At 38.2% G+C, this 24,463-nt stretch overlaps 1 protein-coding gene across 12 annotated transcripts in view; it reads right to left on the reverse strand.

The window, feature by feature from the left end:
* The window catches only part of NALCN (sodium leak channel, non-selective), a 388,832-nt gene that overhangs the window by 74,660 nt on the left and 289,709 nt on the right, over window positions 1-24,463 (reverse strand). For all 12 annotated transcript variants that reach the window (XM_078347271.1, XM_054246818.2, XM_054246767.2 and 9 more), the window contains 2 exons: window positions 17,269-17,405; window positions 15,926-16,067 (listed from right to left, as the gene is read on the reverse strand). In XM_078347271.1, the coding sequence (XP_078203397.1) occupies window positions 15,926-16,067; window positions 17,269-17,405 (279 nt within the window). The remainder of the gene's footprint in view (window positions 1-15,925; window positions 16,068-17,268; window positions 17,406-24,463) is intronic.

Consider the following 24,463-nt stretch of genomic DNA (forward strand, 5'->3'; position numbering starts at 1 on the left):
AAGTGGGCCATCGTGTTCACATCATAAAAAATAACTAACTAGATTCATAATAGTAAATAACTAGAACAAATGATAAATAACTGGAAAGTGTGACTCCAGGAGTCAGACTGGGGATAGTAATTGAGACCTGTTCATTTTGATCAATAGATTAGATTTACTGAGAACTTAGCATGATATGTGACCACAGGAGGTTTAGGGTAAATAGAATTTGGAGTTCTTAGTTTCTAGAAGTGAATAGCCTAGATGGGAAAACAAGGGTGGGACACATGAGATCATCAGTGACCAGTGCAGTGCAGCAGACAGCACAGTGCTAGATGACATGTAGAGGAGAAAAACAATGAGAGGAGCTGGAGCTCTCTGCGGTGGAGCAGTGAGTCTGGACTAGTTGGCAAATGCTTCATTGAAAAAGTGGAGGTTATACTGGGCCTTGAAGGAAGGCTAAGATTCCTAAAGGCAAAGGTGGCACTGGGCGAAGGGCTGAAGCAGACGTATGTGCACAGGGCAAGTTAATTCGGTGCAAACTACCTGTATAAGGGCTGTGAAAGCCAGATCTTGGAACCAGGCAAGTGGAAGAAACCACACAGAGCCTTCTGTGTTTCAAACAAAGTTGAGGGGGGAAAACACCCTCAAAAGACAGAAAACTCTGTATTCAGTAAAAACAGACCACCTCATTTGTATGTTTTCAACAAGGGCTAGGTATGTTGAGGTAGAAACCCACAGCAACCCATTCTACAAACAAAGCTATGAACAGATGCGATAATGTCAACCAATGTGTCCATAAGACCATAGTGGAGAAGAACCAGAGCCACAGACGGGTCTTTTTAGTCACAAATGACAACCTAGATAACATCGTAACTAGCAATCTGCTTTTCACATTTTACAGCAGATATGGAATAAAGGTCAGGCTCACTGAACATACTGGCAATCTCCCCCTCATGAGGAAAGGTGGCTCATTCATTTTTCTGTTCAAAAATGAAAAACTGAATTGGTTTCATTATTCACTAGAACTCTTAGGAGAAAAGTTAATGTGTGGATGAGGAAACAAGAGTGGATGCCATTGATCTGGAAATTCCATTTTCCTTGGTAGCTCGTACATGCTGTTTCCAATGATGTCTCATGAAGCTTTCCCACTTCTCCCCTCCTGTAAAGAGTTGACTTTTGGCATGGATTTAACCTCTCTGAGTTGACTGCTCAACTCCTAAGGAAAGGTGCTTAGAGCTGCTTTTGAGGACGGAAGACTCAGCCGGTGGCCCTATCATCATGGAGCATCTGCTCTTTAGACACCTAAGAACACACATAGTCCTGAGACAGACCCAGGCATGGAGGCTATGACAGTGAGTTTTAAGAGAGGACTCCAGATCCCACACTCTTATTTCATCTTCATAGGACAATAACATGTGTTAGTTGTCTTTCCCTCAGGGGAAGATGACAGTCTGAATCCAATCACTTACCTACTGCCCCTGCAATTTCATGTTAGGAAAAACCTTTGGGATAATATCTGGTACACAATTACCTAAATGATTTCTTCCCTGCACAACAAGATTGCTAAAAGGCTACTGAATGGACTCTGTTCTGAACTTGAACTGATTAAGACAAAATACAGTATTAATCTATAAAGGGAGTACTTGAGAACTGTTCTTAAAACTAACGCCAGAGGTAGAAGGAAAATAAATATTTTAATAGAAAAACATCATATTTAGCTTTAGAATGTACTTTTTTTTTTGAGACAGAGTCTCACTCTGTTGCCCAGGCTGGAGGGCCGTGGCGTGATCTCTGCTCACTGCAACCTCCACCCACTGGGTTCAAGCAATACTCCTGCCTCAGCCTCCCTCGTAGCTGGGATTACAGGCTTGCACTACCACACCTGGCTAATTTTCATATTTTTAGTAGAGATGGGGTTTCACCATGTTGGCCAGGCTGGTCTTGGACTCCTGACATCAAGTGATCTGCCCGCCTCAGCCTCCCAAAGTGACAGGATTATAGGCGTGAGTCACCGTGCCCAGCCTTTGAGATATTCTTAAAAGGAAAGGACACACACACACACACACACGCGCACACACACACACACACACACACAAATATATCTTCTTTCATATGTCTATATAGATACACATGTCTTCTTTCATCTATTTATGCATATACATATTTGATATATATTTGATGTCCTAGATATGTATTTAGATCATTATACACTTTGTTTTTTTCTACCAAATAAAGATGGCCTTTAGTGATTATCTAGTTGTTCCCTTTGTTTTTCTTACTTCTATAGCAAAGCTTTGCATATTTTTTTTTTTGGCAAAGGGCATTCTTAGACTGTGCTAGTCCTCACAAAGAACTCGGAGCAACACTGCTCTGCATTGCCCTCTTCTGGCGCTAAAAGATATTGACAATCACCTGAAATAGCAAAACAAACAATACAAAGATCCATTTCATGGTAAGTAATTTCAGATCTGGAATTGTAAATTACAGCTATGAAAGGAGTAACTGCTCATTCTGGATCTCAACATATCAGAGATGTGGAAATAAAAAAGAAGGGGACGAATGAGATATTTACAAAGAGTTTGCTTTGAAAAAATTCAAAGATACGTTGAAAAAGATTTTCTCTGGTTTTGTTTGTAACCAAAAATATCCAACTGCCTCAGACAAGAATGCTTTGACAGAATAAAACAAGTAAATTAAATTTAAATGATCAAACAGTATAGAGATATTTTAAAGGTCTTGAACTTACACATTTCCAGAATTGCATACTTTAACACATAATTCAAAAGCTTCAACTCAATTTCCATAGAGTTATTTGTGATTGAATAATTTGGACCTGAAAGACATTCGAATGTATGAATTTTGCTGACTTTTGGGCAACGTCTTTTAATTATTTTAATCTCCCCTAAAAAGGATAATCTACAGGTTACCCTTTATTTTTCTCCTTAAAGTAGAGGAACCTTGGCGATTTGACCTGTAGTTTTCAAGAGTCTGGATTTTTTTTTTTAGTTTTGACAGAGCCTCATTCTGTCACCCAGGCTGGAGTGCAAGCAGTGGCATGATCACGACTGACTGCACTCTCAACCTCCTCGGCTCAAGCGATCCCCCTGTCTCAGCCTTCTGAGTAACTGAGACTACGGGCACATGCCATTACATACAGCAAAGTAATTTTTTTTTGAGATGGGGTTTCTTCATGCTGCACAGGCTGGTCTTGAAATGCCTGGGTTCAAGAGATCCTTCTGTCTTGGCCTCCCAGTGTACTGGCATTGTAGGAGTAAGCCACCACACCCAGCCAAGAGAGAGTCTGGATTTTGCTGAAAGCACACTCTTGGTGCAGTTCCACACACTCCTCTAGTTCCTGAAAATTGGCAGCTGGATCCAGAGGTTTCATCAGACAGACTCTGGTTTGATCTCTGGCAAGGCCACAGGTAGTGTCAGATTATTCCACCGAATGGCACCGAACGCGTTTCTTTTTGTGATGTTACAGGTCTTGATGTTCATTCCTCAGATCCATTGATTTCACTCAGTTTGCAAAACTGTCATTTCTTTTTCATTTATTAGCTGGGATAGTTTTATAATGAGGCGCTTTCCCTGCTGTATTATTTGGTTACCTAGCAGCAAAATTGGTATGGAAAAGCCAAGATAAATGCTTGATTATTGACTTTTACTTATTAATTTTATATGGTTAATTGATTTTCTATCATCCTCCTAAGAAACCAATTACTATTTTTAAAATGTCATTATGAACTCAAGATTTAAACATATTTGATGTTTAATGAATTTCAGTCAATGTCAATTATCCTTCTTACTGTAAGTCAAATTATCTTTACTGTGCTATTTTCAAGTTGGTCAGTCCATAGTTTCTTTTTACATGACCCTCATAGTCTTTGACAAATCTTCCTGGTTCCTAGGTATGACAAGATGCTCCAAGGTCATCTTGTACACTTCCCATGCAAAATCAATCATTTTCTTCAAGAAGCCCTGGCTTACTTATTGGAAAATTGAAACATAGGTTTTCAAAAACATTTCTAGAGTCCACCTATGCTCACTGCTATGGAGTTGGTCACTGTTTCAAGGATTTTGCCTGGGTTTATTCTGATGTTTTCAATTTAAATTCAGGACTCAGGATTTTTATTTGTACCTAAGCTTTTCTATATGATATCTATATCTCCTGTTCTCCACAAAGAGCACTCTTGATTATCAAGAGCACCAGGGATGCCAGAATTAGATTGTCTCATAGTGACTCAGTTTTATTTCATATTTCATAAACAATAGTCTCAGAATAAAAATACCTAACACAACCAAGAAAACTACTGAATGTTTTAAGGGTTTGCATATCTTCCTACCATTCACCTCTTCATTTGTATATCTGTACTCTATCCATATTAGGATAAATAATTATTATATATTTTATTCTTCATGCTGTCCCTATGTAGTCTTCGTTCTCACATATGACTGTGAATTTTTATGCCAGATGTTCTAAGAGTCCCTTTTGGAGTTTATTTAGGTTATCTGAAGCATGTTTTTTCATAAAGGTTCATTGAAACAGGATAACATATCTTACAGTACTCATATTCTTCAATCTTGATAATAGTTTCTCTGACCTTGAAAGTTGAAAGTCAGTTTTCTGGATTCTTGAAAGAAATCTGGCTCAGATATTCTTTCCCTGGGCATCCTATATATGTAACTCTAATGTAACTCTATATCCTTGTGACATAAAGTATCACTGCTGAAAAATCTGATGATGATTTAATGTTCTTTATAAATCACTTGATCTTGTTGGGGCTAGATACCAATTAAAAATTTTTTAAATCCTGTCATTTGTCTGGTGTATGTATGGTTTTTAATCATTTACATCCACTATTTTTAGGTGTGTGCTGTCAATTCGTAGTTTCAAATCTCTTTATGTTTCAGAAAAGTTTAGTACATGTTTTATTCTCTTGCTGTGGTTTTTCTTCTTTAGGGACACCTATAATGCAGGTGCTGGACTTTTAACTTTCTTCAATTTGTCATTTTTATTGCAAATTATTTTTATCTCTTTCTTCATTCCTTTTTGATTTTAAAACGTTTCCTTCTTTTCATTTTCTATTTCTCACTCCTGAATCATCTGAAGTCCCTTTATGTTCCTTCTAGTTTAGTCTTCATTGCTTTACTTTATAACTTTTCTGAGTTCTGGCACCTGATTCCTGAGTCTTTCTAACTTTTATTCATGTTGCTATTTCAACCTTAGGTAATTTTTATGTCTTTTAACTAATTTTTCAATAGTATGCTACAGTTTGAGCTGGTTAGAGTGTGTGTTTATGTGTTGCTTTCCTTGTCTACAGGGATAGTATTTTGCTCATTTTTTTTTCTTATAATAACATTTGCAAGGAATTTGGCTTTGATGATTTTCTCTTTCTCATTTTTAAACAAAATTAGTTTTCCCAAACAGTTTAGTATTTCTCTGTTAACTTCAGCGTTTCCTCTTCTGTTGTTTTAATATAGTGATCAAATATGGTAGCTTTCTTTCTGAATTTCCAAGTTCTGTTTCCCAATCCTCCTTCCCCTACCAATTTTGTCTAGGTCTCCTTTTATACTTTTCACTCGTGTCCCTGGCCTGTTCAATTTTGATTCCATCCCTGGATTTTTTTTTTTTTTTAAATCTCAGAATAGAGCTAAGAAGACGTTCTACTTTTCCATGAACATTGGATGCTCTGAAACTAAGCTTGGTTTCCTCCCACAGACACTAATACTATGCAAATCACGTGGCTATTGGTTTGTCTACACTGCTTTTATTGAGGGTTTGTGGATTACTGAGTTTTGTGGTGAATATTGACTACAGATTTGGGGTTTTTAGATCTTGGTGTTTTCTTTTTTGTTTTCATGTGGGAATTCAAGATCAAACAATGATGCCAATATCTCTTATCACCTTTACAGAAGGCTCTAATTTTTTTCTTGTTGAATTTTGAAGTAGATTTATCACTTTTATTACTGCTTCCAAAAAACAAAATTTCAGTTTCATTGATATTATTTATCACTTCTTCCCCCCCATTTGATTAATATCTGCTTTTATTTTTTATTTTTTATTTCTTTCTGCTATCTTGGTGTTTTCTTGGTTGATAATTTTCTAAATTCTTGAAATGAACACTTGGAAGATTAATTTGAGCCTTATTTCTTTACCAGATATTCATGTAGGGTTATAATTTTCCCTCTAAAAATGCCGTTAGCTACTTCCCACAAGTTTGATGCATCTTTTGTTTATTATTTTTTAGTTTTAGATATTTTATTTTCATTGGTGTTTCTTCTTTGCTTATTTAAAAGTAGTTTTAAATTTCTGAATGTGTAGGGTTTTTTGTGGTCGTTATTTTCTTGTTTTTAGGTTTCCGATTTTAGGACATTTTGGTCAAACAATGTGTTCTTTAGGACATTGATGTGTATGTTTAGATGTCTTTGTGGTATAGTAAATGGTTACATTTAAAAATCATACATGTGTTCTTGAATTAGAATGTTATTCTCTAGTCATTGAATGAAGAATTTTATAAATGCCCATTGCATATTTAAAAATGTACATTTTAAAACCTCTACCTGTGTATTTCTTGGCTCCTTGATCTGTTCTGAGGTGATGTATACATATTTTAAACTTAATCTTCAAACTAATCCTCATAGGTAGATAAGGTATTATTATCTCTTTTTTTTTTTTTACAGATTAAAGATCTAAGGCTCAAAAAAATCAAGTTGTCTAAGTTCACTCAGATAATAAATTGCAAAATTATTATTAGAACTCTGGGTCATACAGCTTTAGTGTTCAGGTCTTTTCACTACATTCTGATGTCTATGTAAACTGTCACTAGGCTTAGCATAAAAACGCATTTTTTAAACTAAACTATATTGTAACAAAATATTATCTGCTTGACTTGAAATATTTGTTTTCCACATATTATAAACTCTCGCTTATCTCACATCCTAATGCAAAATCTAAACTAATCAACTTTTTGTTGGTTCAATGTGTGCATAATTGATTTTCAAAATAATGACCCTGAAGCACTGAGAGAGATTAATACATTTCCTAACTCATTAAAGCCAGTATGCTCTTAGTTTTTATATTTTACATTAACTGATTCCTTAAAATCTGGGATCCATCAAAACTTTCAATCAATCAGAATATTAATTTGATTAATTCAATCACCCAGGAGTGCCCACAGATCTATCTAGAATATACATTCCTTTGGGATGCTGCAATGCTTAGACCTAAAGAACCATAGCTTTCCCTAGAAACCACCTTCAGAATGAAGCCATCAATATTTATTTGCAAAAGCACACCACAAATATAAATATTCAACAGCTTTTTTGATTTACAATGTTAACAATACCTTTCTGTTTTAACTGGGAAAAAGTTTGAGTGGCTCCATTTTTCTCACTTTAAAAATATTAACAGGTTAATAATAAATGGGAAAGTGGTTATAAAAACATAGGACCGTAAGGCACAAAACCATGGTCCAATGAATACAGCTGGATGAATGTCATTCCTGCTAGAAAGGTGTAGTGTAATTATTGTAATGAGCCACTGTATTGAATAAGTCTCCCAAATAAAATATAGTAATTGGGAATAAGCAATTACTTAAAATTGCATGGGTTGAAGGTGGTATCTCATTTGACTAAAATTTGAATTTTCATGCACCCATGAACTCAAAATTAATCCCGAAGTGCATATGACAGATCATGTGTGTGGCAAATTGTTTCTATAAAATAAAATTTCTTTGGAAATGACATTATGCTTAGAAAGAAAATTTTAAGAGGCAATTAATGTGAGCATCAGCAAGATTAAAATGTTGATATTACGGATGTATAGAAAGGTGAATACGACTATAATTTCATGTTATGAAGCTTTGAAAGGTATCTTAAAATGTGAATTTTTTTTAGATGATGGGTCAAGATTTTTTACTGTAAGTTATTTCAAAATCATATGTTCTGAACCCTGTAAAGACACTATGTGTAGGAGTTAAAATATGCATGTAAACATGCATGTACATGTGTGTGCACGTGTGCACACCACACATCCACCAAATCTTCACTCTTCCTTTGGGGTCCAAGGCACCCAGCACAAGTTGATCCCTGCCCTATGTGAAACATCTTTTTATCTTTCTGTGAATTCCAATGGATTGTAAGCTCCTTAGGATATGGATAATGTATTCTTTGTTTATTACATTTTCTTTCATTGTCTAGCACTGTGCATTGCTGGTGCTTGAAATATATTTGAAAATTGAATTAATTTCATATTAAAATATTACTTTCAATCTGTATTCCTTATTCTGTTTCATATATTTGAATGTAGTTAGTCCTTGAAAATAAGAAATGTGAACGAGGTGAAAATTTCGAAGAAGGACTGCTTATTTTGAAATGAATCAACTCCCTTGATATATGGGAGCATCTTGTAAAATTAGAAACTAAACAATTTAAAACTTAATTGATCTGATTTTTTTGCACTCGAATTTTATGACAATGCTTCAGTCACTAACACAGTAGCCTGGAGTCACTGTGGTCAAATCTCTAACATCTTACACATCAAATAATGAACCTAATTGTGCAAAGAACATGGGAAAAGCAATACCTCTGATTATTGAAACAAATTTAGATAGCTTTAATATATGGTACTTAATAATAAGAAACTATAAATATATGCTAGGTAGATTTTAATTATAAAAGTAAAAGACAAAATGACTTTATAATTATATCTAATTTAAACAGGAAGGCAAAGATTGGAAATCTGCAGAGACAAAAAAAAGATGCATGAGGCTTGTGATTCTAGAGAAAATGTCAGATGCTTTTAACCTGTTTGTGAATTTAGAAATTTCAAAAATTTTTTTATTTTTAGACAGAGTCTCACTCTGTAGCCCAGGCTGGAGTGCAGTGGTATGATCTCGGCTCACTGCAACCTCCACCCTCCCAGGTTCAAGCAATTCTCATGCCTTAGTCTCCCAAGTAGCCAGGACTACAGGTGTGTGCCACCATGCCTGGCTAGCTTTTTGTATTTTAAGAGAAATGGGGTTTCACCATGTTGCCCAGGATGGTCTCAGACTCCTGAGCTCAGGCGATCCGCCCGCCTCAGCCTCTCAAACTGCTGGGATTATAGGCATAGAAATTCCAAATTTGACATTTGTGGCAACACGAGGAAGCAGTCCTTGGTCTGTATTTATTTTCAATTGCATTTGAACTTCAGGTACAGATAACAAGAACACCATTATTAGCAACAAATACAACACACTGAGACTAGCATAACACTCAATAGAAGAGAAAATTTATAAGCAAAACTACACTCAGAAGAGGAAAAAGTTTAAAAAGAAGAGTGAAATGTAAAATTCAAATAGATTTAGCAGCAGCCTTAACTCCTTGGTATCTTTTTTCATACAAGATATAGAAAATGCGATCAGAAACCTTGTATATTACTTACAAAAAATTCTTAATCTTATACTGATTTAGTCTGACTCTCAATGAACATTTACTAAGGAATACAAACAGCTGACATATAATTCCAACATAAAACTGGTTCCACAATTAAATATTCTGCAAAAATAATCACGGAGAGGGAATTCCTACTCTTATGTTAGTTGAAGACAGAAAAATGTGTTTTTTAACTCAGGACCCAGCAAACTGTTTCCATATAATAGTCATCAAAAAATAATTGTTGGCTGAACAGGTGAGTGCTCACACACATGGACATTTTGTTTTTACCTTGAGAATCTACTGCAAAGACTGGTAAAAAGGAAAAAAAATGCTTTGATTTTATATCATGCATCTTTTTATTTCCTTTCCATTATTGTGATTAAGTTGGGAATCCATTATCCACTAAAGCATTTTTAGGCTAAAGAGAGAAGTGCACAGAGCTTTCATATTTGACATGACAAACACCAGTTCTTTCCTTTGAGACACAACCCATAGTTACACGGTAGCACCATGTCACCTGTCACTCTTCTCCTGGAGATACATCTTGAATGGTACTGCAGAGAGGCTATTATTTAAAAAAAATTCTTTCAAAGAGCAAAAGCCCTAAAGATGAAAGTAGGCTGTTCTCTCTCTCTCTCTCTGTCTCTCTCTCTAAGGTGAATAAACATTTATCCAGGAAATTATAGATCACAGAGTAACATGCTCTGTGAGGAGTTACAAGAACAAATTATCAAGCAGTCTGTAACAATATAGAAAATTATAAAATGCTGTACGGCAATCAACAAAACAGAAGGGTAAACCTTTCCAGAATGACTTAACTTCTTGAGATTCGAAGATGCTATATAGGCAATGGGGATAGCAACTAAAATATCAACAAAAATCAAACTCTACAAAAAAAATCAGACTCAGCTACAATAAGGAAATTGATCAGCAATTAATACACTGCACACAGCTAGACTTAAGTCTGAAGGTTAAATTTAAGTAAAAGTCTTTTGTCCCACTTGATGAATAGAGGTCTATTTGCTGAGTCTGACTTCATGGTATGGTTTAATAACAGCAACCGTTCTTACCTGGTTTGAGAGGCACAGAACATATGCTGGGCCAGGTGCAATGCTAGGTATTTAACATAGGACATTCTTTGATTCTCATAACAAGCCTTGAAAATGAGAATGATCTCTGCTTTACAGATGAGGGGTGGAGCCTGCACCCGTCAATCCCTCTTCTATCCAGCTTCTCATCAAGCATCTGATGCTTTGCGCACCTTTCCATGTAAGTCCCTCTCCCTGGAGCGCGTTTTTCCTTTATCAATCAGTCATGCTTCTTCTGTAAGGAGAACTTAGGGGGTCATGTCTCATGGTTTCTGTAATACTTTTTACTTTCATGCATGTATGTGCATTTTCTCCCATTCGACCGTGAGCTTCTAAAGGGTACAGTTTGCGTCTTGCTCACTGTCGAATTCCCACAGCTCAGAGAATGGCAGATGAATAATAGGTACTCTATACATGTTTGTTGAATGATTGAATGAATGTTGATGACTTATGAAATAAAACGGGTAAACAAAACATAGTCATTCCATTGACCATTTTCCTCTTTACTGTACATAAGTTAGCTGTTCATTGTGAAGGCTTATTGAAGAACTATCTATATGCTTGGCAGAACGGAGGCTGACGAGAGGGTGGGCAGATATTGCCCTACTGTCAGAGAAATATTCACTGTTCTTTATTATATGGGCTCTGATTCTATGCTGGGAAGTACAGGGGCACGAGGTGGAGGTGCTGGGACAGCCCTCGTCCTCCATTTGTCTCAGGCTGGCGTGGCTCTGGGAGGTTCACTCATGCTTCCCAGCATACTACAGGATCTAACAGGAAATTTTTTCATCAGCCACAACAGCAGGGCAGAGCCATCCTCAGGCCACAGGGTAGTGAGATGACCTAGACTCAACCACAGGGGAGACCCTGACCTTGACTGGATGTCTCACTTCTAGGGACGGAGTGGCCTGCCTTTATGACAGGGTTACTGGAAAGTCAAGTTCACACCTCACTTTATTAATCAACACTCTGCTTAAGGAACCTAGAGTTTAATTTCAATAATATGGAGGAAAAATACAAGTAGAAACTGTTGCTTGATTTCTTTCTGTTTGGAAGCTGGAATAACTCCTCCCAAGATCCTTGAATCAGGAAGAAAAGGAACCTCTCACAACTGCTCACAGGAAACGAGGGGGGTGGGCGGTAGGAGGAGAAAAGGATAGGGGAGTGACTACTTGGAAAGGTCGTTTCTTTGGAGTCTCAAAGGACAGGCAGGAAAACACGCTTTCCTGTCTTTTCCTTTTAGGATCTGGGTCAGCCCCAAGATTTTAAAGATTTTTGTTTGCTGGTTGTTTTCTGGGAGAAGGGCAGGTATTTTAAACTATATAATAAAGGTGATCCACTGGGGCTATTTTTAAAAACGTGGCTTCTGCAAAGTGAGGTTGCCATGGGAATTACTCATCCCTGTTCAAAGCCGGGTAATTACTGGGAGAAAATCTTGCCTAATGTGCTCTTGTGTTTTCTGCAGTGCTTCATCAGGCCCCAGCCCTCTTGTGGGGCTGCCGTCAGGAGTTCTTTTCTGCCTTAACTTGCAGTCTTCAGGCACCTGGGGCCTCACTATTTTCCTTGGAAAGAGAAAGGTGATTCCCTCTAGCAGAGCGGAAGTCAGAAGTTTCTCCTAGTACAAGATTGCCATTAAGAGAACAGTTTTATTTTATTGTTCCTTGGTGCGTGTTATGAGAATCACCGATAAGCCGGCCTCTAATGTTTTCTCTTTCACGCCAGTCATTGAAGAAAAACAGCCTCAATTTGCACAGTGCTGGGTGGTTTGTTTTTCATGTAGACGGAAGAACCTCACCTGCCACTTTACTGTGACTAGCATTTCCAAAGGCAGTTGGGATTTTAATGGAAATTTCCAAGTGCTCCCTGAAAAATACCTTATAAGAGGAGCTAATGGTGGTATGGTCTATAATCGGAATTTTTTGCTCTGTGTTCATGCACTCTTGTTTGTAAGTGGCTTTTAAGTTTCTTAATAAAAATGAAAACTTGCCGTATTTATAATACAAATGCCAGACTGCTTTGCCCTCAATTTCTGCTTCCATTAAATCCTTATCACTGAAATCCTTTGAAGAGGGATTTTCTGCTTTAGATTTCCCTGACCCAGGGGCACTCGGCAAGTTTGACAAACCCTAAGTTCTTACGAAGAACACCAAGAACTGGAGGGAACTATTGCTGAAAATGGTGGATCCTGAGAGGAGTTAAGCCAACTTTTCTGGCAACCTAGATCAAGTCAAAGCTTAAAGAAGCCCGGAGAGTAACAGGAGCAGCTTTCTTGGATGAACAGAAAATAGGTTTTTGACATTCCACTTTCCAAGTGGGAGCATTTACTCTGATAATGCATGCTGTGTGGGATAAATGGTGTTATTCCAACCGTACCCGGGAGGGATCGCTTCCTGTGGGTTCACAGAGGGGCGTGCCACGTTCTCTTTAGACTCCTCCTCGACCCTGAACACACCCGTCAAGAATCTTTTTATTTTTTTTTCTCACCAAATCAAAACACCATGTTCAGGAAATGTGAGAAACAATCACATTTCCTTTTAGAGAGAAAATTAACTAATATTTCAATTTTGTGTTTCCAGTGGAATAGTGTTACTGGTGATTGTTAAACGCATGTCACGGGTTTTGTGACTTTGGGCTTAACGGATATCAGCTCTCAGCTCTCTTCCTGGAGATAAGTGGTCACAAACACAGCCCAGACTTCTGGCTTACAGTCTGCTTTGGAAAAAAAACCAGAAAACAATCTGCTTCCTAGTCTATGTAAACTGCAATTTCAGACTCATTGGCTGAAGCCAAGCCACTGTCTTCCCACTTGTTCATCCATTGACATATGACCTTCTGTTTCCATGACCTGTGCACAGTGTTGAGTGGATTATAACTGTGAATAAGAGAGGTGATGTTTAATTAAAAAAAAAAGCCAGGCATGGTGGCCTTGCCTGTAGTCCCAACTAGTCAGGAGGCCGAGGCAGGAGGATCACTTCAGCTCAGGAGTTCAAGGCTATAGTGCACTATGACTGTGCCTGTGAACAGCCACTGCACTCCAGCCTAGGCAACAGAACAAGACTTTGTCTATAAAAACTAAAAAGAGAGACCAGGCTCAGTGACTTTGGGAGGCCAAGGTGGTGGATCACGAGGTAAAGAGATTGAGACCATCCTGGTTAACATGGTGAAACCCCGTCTCTACTAAAAATACAAAAATTAGCTGGGCATGGTGGCGTGCGCCTGTAGTCCCAGCCACTCAGGAGCTGAGGCAGCAGAATTGCTTGAACCCAGGAGGCAGAGACTGGGGTGAACTGAGATCATGCCATTGCTCTCCAGCCTGGGTAAGAAGAGTGAAACTTCATCTCAAAAAAAAAAAAAAAAAAAGATAAAAGTAAAGCCTCTAAGGACAGTTAAGGGTAATATGTCCATATCATAATTTTTCACTGGAAATTTAGAAGCAAAGGATGATCTCAGTTGAAATCTAATTAGTGTCCTGGAAGACCAAGCACAGAACAAAAATAGAGAGATGGCAATCCTAGGGGAGAAGGAAGCAGATGGAAGAGTAACAGCTGAAAGCAAAATCAATGGAAATTTACCTGACCAAATATCTTAGTTGGCAAACTGAAAAGGCTGTCTAGTTTGAGCAGTTCTGATGAGAAAAGACATATAAGGTATATCCTGAGAAAGCTTCTGAACTCCAAGGAAACATAGAAAATCTTACAAGTTTCCCCAAAGAAACAAGTAAACAAAGTTTACCAAAAAAAAAAAAAAAAAAAAAAAGCCTAATTACTTAAAAAAAAAAAAAAAAGACACTGGCATCAGACTTGTCATCAACAATCTTGGATTCTGCAAAGATAGAAGAATGGCATCTTTAGGTGACTGAAGGAAAATGAACGTATGGAAATTCTTGAAAAAGAAGAGACATCCTGCAAAGAAAATCATCATTTTTGTCATCAAGAGCAACACGACTGAACTACAGCAGAGAACCTGGGAACTGAGGGAGAGGTAAATGGAAAAAGTAGTGTCACATTAGGGGAGGGGAGGTGAGAAAGAGAAGGAGAAAAAGGGGAGGTGAGAAAGAGGAGGAGAGAAAAAGAGAAAGGCAAGGGAATTCCAAAGGGCTTATTGCTGTGGGAAGGGAAAGAATGTAGAGAGAAAGAGGATCCTGGAGGATGAAAGAGTTGGCATTTTATTTTCATATGATCATAGAGAAATATAGATTTCATAATAAGCAAACGAAAAAGGGTAGTAACAAGATAAAGGAATTAAAAATACACTAGGAATTCCAAAGTGAAACACTTGCAAGTGAACTGGATGTTTTTGTAAACTCTACTGTTTTATTTTTTTAATATTAAGGAACAATTATGAATCTTTCATTTTCTAACTGAACTGATATTGATTATGTGATCAAACTGATATATATATATTTTGATACTATGCATACATACATACATAGGTATATATTTATATGTATGCATGTGTATATAAATATATTTACCTATTGTATGTAGACAATACATTTTATGTCTTATGTCTTTTTTTTTGAGTGGAGTCTCACTCTGTTGCCCAGGCTGGAGTGCAGTGGTGTGATCTCAGCTCACTGCAACCTCTGCCTCCGAGGTTCAAGCGATTCTCCTGCCTCAACCTCCCAAGTAGCTGGGATTACAGGCACCCACCACCATGCCCAGATAATTTTTGTATTTTCAGTAGAGACAGGGTTTTACCATGTTGGCCAAGCTGGCCTCGAACCTCTGACCTCAAGCTATCCCCCTGCCTTGGCCTCCCAAAGTGCTGGAATTATAGGCGTAAGCCACGGCGCCCAGTCCTTATATTATTTTTTTAAAAGGTGAATAAAAAATTACATTTCTTTACCTATATTTGCTTTATTTATATATGATTCCTTACTGATACTTTGCTGTAGAATCTGAACAATTTTTTCCCTACTTTTCAAATGATAACAAAACAGATAAACTAGATCATGAACATCATGAATAAGCTCTTGTACCTCAGTTCCTGCCACATTCTAAGCATTGAATAAATGGCAATTCTCTGGACTGATTTTAGAGAAACCCGTTCTGGTATTCTCCCTGATGTAGTAAGTATCCATAAGCAGCTGCACTTGCAGAAGGTGACAGGTCATTGCACCTGGACTGAGCCTTGGAGATCCCAGCCCTTCCTTCTGCACATGAGAAAATGCAGATTTGGGAGGCTCTGAAATCTTACAAAGTCCGTTGGCTGCCACGTGGCACAGCTCAAAACCTTACGTGGAGAAATGCAAAATTTCAATGCATAAAGTAAAAAATGCTAGGTTTCATGATCACCTTTACAAATGAAATCTTTTTTTTTTTTTCTTCAGTATTCTCTTGAGAAATTGGACTCCAGGACCCTTGAGAACTCTGTGGCTCTTTTCTCAAACATACGTGCTTTTTAGAAGCCTGCTTATTTGAAACAGCAGATCTTACTTTTTGGTCAATGTATTTGTTGTCCTCAATTGCCGAGCGTTTTGAGTGGTCGCAGGATGAGGAGGAGGTGGAAGGGAGGCTTCTCAGGAGGCAACACGTGTCCTGCTGCTGGCGGTCAATAAACTGCTTCATAAAACTCTCCCTTTGCAAATGAAGTATACGCACATCAGGCATTATTAATGGAACAGAGCAAGTGACAGCATTTTGCAACGATGAGTTTGCTTGAGCAAAGATAAAGCAGTGACAAAAGATCACAGAAAACTAGATTATGACTAACATATTTCATTAGCGACAGCTTCCTGAATCTCAGTGACTCCTGCTTAAAAAAGCAATACCCTTGAAATAATTTTTAAGTAATATTATTCATTAACTGATGGTAGCTTTTTGAATCTTATTGTGGTAATAAAACACTTTTTCCCCTCTAAGACTTGGAAGAATTTGTTCCTCTCTCTCAATGTTCGTTTATTATAAGAATGATTAAGAAAGAATTTTACATTTTAAGACTCAAAAGCAAGTGCCTTCATCTGATCTTCAAAGCATAATAAAAATTCGAGTCACATCTCTTCAAATAACCAAATTCAATTAATTTTGTTTTTTTCAAATCAGAAATGCAAATATATTTCGATTTGAATTTTAAGTATTATGGCACCACATCCAGTCTCATACTTTTATAACCCCTACATAATGATTTTAAAAACTAGTGACATATTACTATAATTGTATTTATAATTGCTTGAGCTAGAACTACAAGAATTTCCTTTTATTATTAAAAATAGGTGTTTAAAGCATCTTTTATGCATTTGGTTAACTGGAGGGCAAAAGGTAAAAAATCAAATTAATATGAGCGGAAAAATGGCACGGTTCTTCTTTGGGAGGACAAATTATATGGTAACCTGGCATGATAGGTTAAATAAACGCTGTAGTAGTATGGAAACCGGGACAGCTGTGGTTTCTCTGTTTTGTTGAAAATAAAATTGCCACAGAGGCAACTTTATTCTTATGTGGTTGGGGCCAGAGACTGACATCTACCTGGCATCCCTGCAACATTAAGGAGTTTTGCCAGTTTGCTGGGAGGTCCCATCCCCAAGGAGTCATCTCAGAAGCGATGGGAAGTAGCCTTCTTGCTTAGGCTACTGCAGTTATAAAGTGACATTTTTTCTGAACAAATTTCTTAAAAGAGTCATTTAAAAAAAAATACTCATTGAGGTAGTAGAAAGATAGGTAATAACAAAATAGAAAGAAATCCAACCCACAAACACTTAAAAGAAGGGTTAACTCATATTTAAGATAATGAATCTTTTACAATGTATGTGAAAAATGCAATTAAAGAAATACTTCGTTACCTGATTTTAGGAACTGTAAAATCTGAAGGAAGCTTTGAGATTTTCACCATTTGCGGTCTGTTTGGGAATTTTTCAAAAATTCGCAGGCGCAAAGGGAGCTTTTCTTTGGTGTCCGCATTTGCTTCACTTTGCTTTAACTAAAGAAAAAATAGAAGAAGAAAAGGGGGATCCTATAATACTGTCATATATAAATTACACAGTAGTTACAGAATGGAAGCAATACTAAGTAATTACATGAAATGCCAGAAGATGGCAGCAAAGGCCTACCAAGTATATACCACAAATTGCTCCATGAGAACTTTTGAGTTACAGAAAAATTAAAACAAAACTTAAAAAAAAACTAAACCAGAGAAAACATTTGAGGAAAACTTTGTTATTTTATTCCTAAAGATAAGCCTCTGTTCACCTCAGACATTTTTAATGACTTACTATTACACATTTAAACAATAAAATTTGTCTTACACAAATTAAACATTTTAAACACCACGAAAAATAAAAAAAGTTAACTACAGACTCATACCAAGTAGTAGTGTTTGTGAAGAGATACAATGGCAAGAAATTGATTATGTCATTTGCAGATTAAAAAAGAAAAGCTCAAAGCAGAAATGCCACATTTGGTCCATACAGCAAGAGTTTTGCATTTTGCTGTAAACACGCTTACGAGTGATGAACTAAAGGGCCATATGACATCTTCGTAAGAAATGACAATCAAATGGATTTATTTAAGAGTATATGTTTATATTTCTACAAGTTGAATTTCAGGGAAGCGGCGGTTTACCATCATAAACTAGAACCAAGGCTGAACTAAGACATTAAAACACAGACCGTGGCTTGCAGAATTCATGCAATGTTTTCCTATGCTCTCTTTTTCTCTCCCGGTGCTGACGTCTCTCGGAGTCCCTCTTTACTTCTGTTTACCTCTCCCCTCTACCGTGTCTACAGACTGGGACACACTTCTCCATGTCTGCCCTGTCTTCTGTCCCGGCTTCGTAAACTGCACCTTATAACGCTGATCCCTTTCAAAGAATACATTTAATTCAGGCTGCCTTTTTGGAGGGATTTGGGAGGCAGGTTTCAAAAACCTTCAGCTCCTTTACCTCCTTGTTGGGTATGCTTTTACTTTATAACCACGACTTGTCTTAGGAGTTGTGTAAAGATAAAACATTAGAGGCCAAGAGAGCTTTTAAAACAGGAAGAGAGATGGCAATGCACCCCTACTACACGTGGAAATACAATCTGGCTAAAGAGAACACCAGGGCTTCTTTTTGGGGAAACATTCCATTTCAATATGATAGATGACTCAACTATCCAATTGGTTGTGAGCTCATGATGAGATTACACATCTTGATTTCTGGTTATCAGGCTGCAGAAATTGTTCTTACATTTTCGTTTTGTGTAACATAAACCTTTTCCTTAGCCATGTGTATGTCTGATTTGATTTTGCGGGTAGCCTTTGGGTTTTCTGTCTTAGATGGTAATTCCTTATTCAGAGAAGAAGTGACTGCTGTTCACCGCCTTCCTCCCCTGCTAACCGGAGCGCTCAACACAGTAATGTGTGCAACATGGCATGTTCTCAACACTTCGATGGTTATGATGACGACACTGGTCAGGAATTTTTCTTTTTCTTTTTTTTTTGAGACGGAGTTTCACTCTTGTTACCCAGGCTGGAGTGCAATGCCGTGATCTCGGCTCACCGCAACCTCCGCCTCGTGGGTTCAGGCAATTCTCCTGCCTCAGCCTCCTGAGTAGCTGGGATTACAGGCACGCACCACCGTGCCCAGCTAATTTTTTGTATTTTTAGTAGAGACAGGGTGTCACCATGTTGACCAGGATGGTCTCGATCTCTTGACCTTATGATCCACCCGCCTCGGCCTCCCAAAGTGCTGGGATTACAGGCTTGAGCCACTGTGCCCGGCCACAAGTGTTCATTTTTTTTTTAAGAAGAAAAGAAAGAGAAAAAAAGGAGTGAAGAAGAAGAAGAAAGAGGAAGAAAAAGAGGGAGAGAAAACAGGAATATTACTTTATTCTAAAAAATGGGTATTAATAATGGCCGATCAATATTTTGTGTATTTAAAGTGAAGAATGTATATTTTGTGTATTTAAAATGGAGAGCTCTATAAATATTTATTAAGTTTACTTGTTCCAGATCTGAGTTCAAGTCCTGGTTATCCACATCAATTTTTTGTCTCATTGAGTCTGAATCTCTTTATAGGTTTTATGTATCTGGGTGTTAGGATCGTTAGCTCTTGTTGCATTGATCCTTTTGCCACTGTATCTTTGTTGCTTTGACAAAGCATACACAAATAAAGAGATTTACTAGGAAGAGACTTGTTTTCTAAAAGTTGATACAAGTAGTAGAAAAATATTTGTCAGTGGCAAGCAGAGCAGAAACAGAAAAAGCAGTTCATTGATTAGCTCACATCAGAGTGTAAGGCAGGTGTATCAGGCCAAAGCGGGTGAGAGAGCGGAAATAAAGTATTTGTTAATTCACGCATTGGCTGACTCTTTTTAATACATCGATACCGTCACGTAGAAATCAAATCTTACAGGTCAGTTCTGTGCTCTGCCTAGCCAAAATCTCAGGTTCTGCGCAGGATATGTAACAATAAATAAGTCACTTCCCTGGTCTTCACCGAGCCCACAGTATAGCTGGGTAGACAGTTCTATAAACAGACAATGATAATAAAATAGAACGGCCACTCTGGTCGATACAGGAGCAGAGTGCTTGGAAACAGAAGGTAGAGAGCAAAGAGAGAAATAAGAAAAAAACATGAAGGCACCACTGCCACTCCAAGAGATTTCCTGGGCAGAATACAGATGCATGGTCAGAACAGTTGACTTGGGGGCTTAGATGTATCAGGACTGGTATGTGTATGTTATGAGAATTCAGTGTCTTCAAAGAGACACATAGGCGAATGGTATATCAATCGGGACATATCCTTGAAATGAAACAATGAGCTCTTTCCTAAAAGCCTCTTGGACTGCCCACTGCCCCCGTCCCCACCAGAGCCTCCCTGGCCAATGGTACCCCTGGGTTCCTGCCTGCCCTGCAGCAGTCTTTCCATCTGTGCAGGCTCTTTCTAGTCCATTCTTCATTCTGTGGTTATTGTAATCTTCTCACACTGTCTTAAAACCTTTCAATGGCATTCCACTGCCTTTTTCTTTCTTTCTTTCTTTTTTTTTTGAGATGGAGTCTTGCTCTGTCACCCAGGCTGGAGTGCAATGGTGTGATCTTGGCTCACTGCAACCTCCACCTCCTGGTTCAAGCCTCAGTTTCCCCAAGTCACTGGAATTACAAGCATGTGCCACTATGCCTGGCTATCCATTGCTGTTAAAAAACAAAAATATAACCTTTTTTTTTCAGATATGGGATCTTGCAATGTTGCCCAGGCTGGCTTCAAACTCCTGGGCTCAAGGGATCCTCTTGCCTCAGCCCCAGAGTAGCTGGGACTACAGGTGTGAGCTGCCATGCCTGGCCAAAATCTCAATGTTCCATCTGGGCTCAGAGGCTTGTTTTGGCCCCTCCCTGCCTGTCCAGCCTCATCTGGCCCCATCCCCATACCAGGTTCCAGTCACATCCTTCAGTTCCTCAGCAACCTCTGCAGCCTCTGCCTCAGAACCTTCGCCTCCTGCCCTCTGCTGGGTTCCCCTCTCTTCCTGTTTCTCTTTTGAACTCCATCAAATTCTATTTGTTCTCCAGATTTCCGTTCCACTAGAAATTCCTCTGACAAAGATTTCCTCGTACAAGCTCGTAACACGTTAGGTTGAATCCTCTAATATTGCTGTTTGTATGGCTCAAATCAGGTGAAAAGCTGCAATTTCTTATGGTTTAGTTGAACCCATATCGCATGAGACTCTAGGACTCCTGTCACAAGTCACCACTAGATCATTAGCTCAACACAAGAAAAATTTCCTCTCTCAGCATCCTGGAGGCTAGAAATCAGAAACCAAGGTGCCAGCAGGGCTGTGCTCCCTCTAGAGCTCCAGGGCAGAGTCCTTCCTTGCCCTTCTCTTGTTTCTGGAGAGAGGAAGCCGAGCTTGGAGTCCCTTGGCTTGTAGCTGCATCACTCCACCCCTGCTTCTGTCACTACCTGGCTTTCCTTGGCCTGTGTGTTTCTGTGTCTCTGAATCCGAGTCCCCCTCTCCTTTTCCTTGTAACGTCAAACACTGGATCATCCAGAACAATTAACTGATTACCTCTGCAAAGACCCAATTTCCACAGATAGTCTCACTCTGAGGATCCAGGCTGGACACACATTTTAGGGGAAAGCCATTACACTCACTGCGCATAATGTCATTTGAGACTATATTGTGTGACCCCTGGAACAACAGATCTCTTTTCCCCGAGACCGTGAACTTGGTGAGGACAGGAGCCAAGCAGGGCTCTGCTCATTATTCTACAGCCCGTGGCTGACACAGCACTGGATGCAAAGGTGAGCTGAGCAAATATTCAGTGAAGGAATAATGGCTTTGATCAGGCAGCAAAACTCAACTCTAAACTCAACTCTCCAGCAGATGACTGGGAAATAAAAAATTTTAGATATATCCTGAAGGGTAGAGAGATCAGCATAAAATATCTATTGATTGATTGAATAAATTTGTTGGTGTGAAGTATGGGTGTCCTTAGATTCACAGAGGAGAATAAAATTAGATTCCTGTGGTGTTTAACCTGAACTCATGTCTGTCGTTGACGGACTAGTGAATATTTAAAGTACAGATATAAACATTTTGTAAAGGTACATGTTAGGGAAATGAAAAGTTATATTTAATCAAATATCCTCAAATATATCATTTAACATATGTGGGATACCAACATGCAAACCTTTAAAAAACGGGTTTCACCCCATTCTAATCGGTATTAGGCATATTTACAGACCCCAAAGCTTGTATGCTCCTTAGAAACAAGACACCATTTTAAATTTACTTCTATAGAACCTACTAGGGAGTAGAAATACAACTGTAAATAAATGAATTAGAACTCAGCACGACTTGGTCATTGTACTGTACAACTACAAAGAACAGATGAGAAGCTCTTTTTGAAGACTCAGAAGGTTCTTATGATTGTGCAAACCTGGCATCATTGCTCTACAGATGAGCAGAAGGGCCAGTTAACATAGAGAAAGATGAGCAGCTGCTTGAAGGGTGAATATTCTCCACAGCAGCGCCAACTGTTAGAGTCCTAAATTGTGAACTATCCAAATGCCCACCAGCAGTTGAATGGAAAAATACGTTTTGGTTTATTTAAATATTTCAATGATATTTCAACTACGTCTCAATGCAAGAATGGGGGTGGATTTCATAACATAACATTGAGTGGAGGAAGCCAGACACGATGAAAGGGTGCACACTGAATGATTCGGTGTAGATGAAGTTAAACCAGCAAGTGACACTGACGTGTGCCGCTGGGTGTCTGCAGAGGGGTCGTCCTGGGTGGGGTGGAGGGGAAGGGGAGGCACTGGGAGGGAACATGGAGAGGGGCTTCTAAGGCACAGCCAGTATTTCTTGAGCAGGGTGCTAGGTGTGTTCAGTTTGCAAAAATTTATAAAATGCCTCTTTCTATACGTATATCATAGTTCAGTTAAAAGTTTTTAGGAAGGGAGGATGGTACAGTTAAGTAAAATGATTCAAATCTTACTTCAGCCCTGTCAATCACCATCATGTTGACTGCTTTCTCCACCTGTGATTTTGACCAAGCTACAGAGACAAAGGAAGAAAGAGTAAGACAGGAGTCGACAGGGTGTGTGTTAGTGACAGGGGATAAGATGACCATGACAGACAAAGGATTACTTGTTATTTTGAAACCACTACGAAGTTTCTTTAAAATCTAATGAAATGGTATTCTACCTTTTATCCAAATTCTTTCCCCTTTTTGCATTTAAGCAAAGATTTCCAAGATTAAATTTACTTTGATGCAAATGAGTGAATAATATGGATTATAAGAACTGGATATGAATTTTTAAGATCGTCATACGATACCAAGAAAAGAAGATCTCTTAATGTAAAGTAATTATAATTGTAAATGTCCATTTAAATTATGTTTTAAAGATCATGATTCTTGACAGGAAAGAACCTAGTGGAGAGAATCCTAAGATTTTATTCTTCATATTGAAACACCTAACATAAAGGGCAGGACGAGGGAAGTTTATAATGGCTTCAACTGAGCATGAAGCCTGACTGCGAGTGAGAGATCAAATGATAGCTTTGTCACAGATTCACATGGTAAAGAAAAGCACGTTTGCAAGAGTGAAATTAGAATCAAAGAAACAAATTTCAGACCTTGAGCTTTAAAAACATAAGTCATCTAAGCTCCGTGCTATTCTGTGGCTCAGCATCTGCCTGGCTGAGATATCACTGCATGTTGGGCGGCTGAAAGCCTCTGCTTTCCCTGTGCTTCTCAAGAGACTTGGGGTGTAATTGCTCTGCATGACACATACTGTGTTCTGCCTCATCACTTAAATCTTCCCTATTTCAGCCTGTGCCTTCTTTTGTTAAAATATAAAACATTATTCAGCTTCAGTCCCTTTCTGATTGCTGTGAAGAATAACGGAATTAAAGGATTGCATTAAATAAAAATGTTTGTAATTTTTTGGTAGGATTTCCTAAAAGAAAACAATTAAAAAAAAATTTAGACTTGGGAGACTCTGATTCTGAAATCTAGTCCATGTTAGTTTGAAAACTGTGCATATATTTGTGAGTTGACATAACTAGAATGTTTTTTGGTTGTTCAGTATAAGGAAAAACAACCACATTATCTTCAGTCAGGAGAAAGGAGTTCCTCCTCTTTGTTACGTGAGTAAATTAAGGCTGAATTCTTGTTGCTTCTTTACACAGTGGCTTTGGCTGGTTTTTCTGGATCTCTATATATGACATAGCAATTCAGAACACAGAATCTTCCTAAGGCGTAACTATTATTTTTAAAGGGAGTTTCTCTTGCTAATTTGTAGATGTGATTTTTACAATTCTGATTGTGCATTCAAAACAGATGGGATATGTGGAGTAATAATCAAACATGTTGGCTTAGAATAGTATCTCTGCGTAATTATAAAACCGTGATATACAAATATAAAGAATATCCCTCACTGGTCTGTTAAATCCAACACAGAATTTCTTTGCGTGGTCGGCATTGTTTTTTCTGCTGTGGACAAAGGGCAACTGACTCAAATTAGCGCACAGAAGACAGCGATACTCTACACAT

The sequence above is a fragment of the Callithrix jacchus genome, chromosome 1, assembly GCF_049354715.1.
Source record: "Callithrix jacchus isolate 240 chromosome 1, calJac240_pri, whole genome shotgun sequence".
In the NCBI taxonomy this organism is placed as follows: domain Eukaryota; kingdom Metazoa; phylum Chordata; class Mammalia; order Primates; family Cebidae; genus Callithrix; species Callithrix jacchus.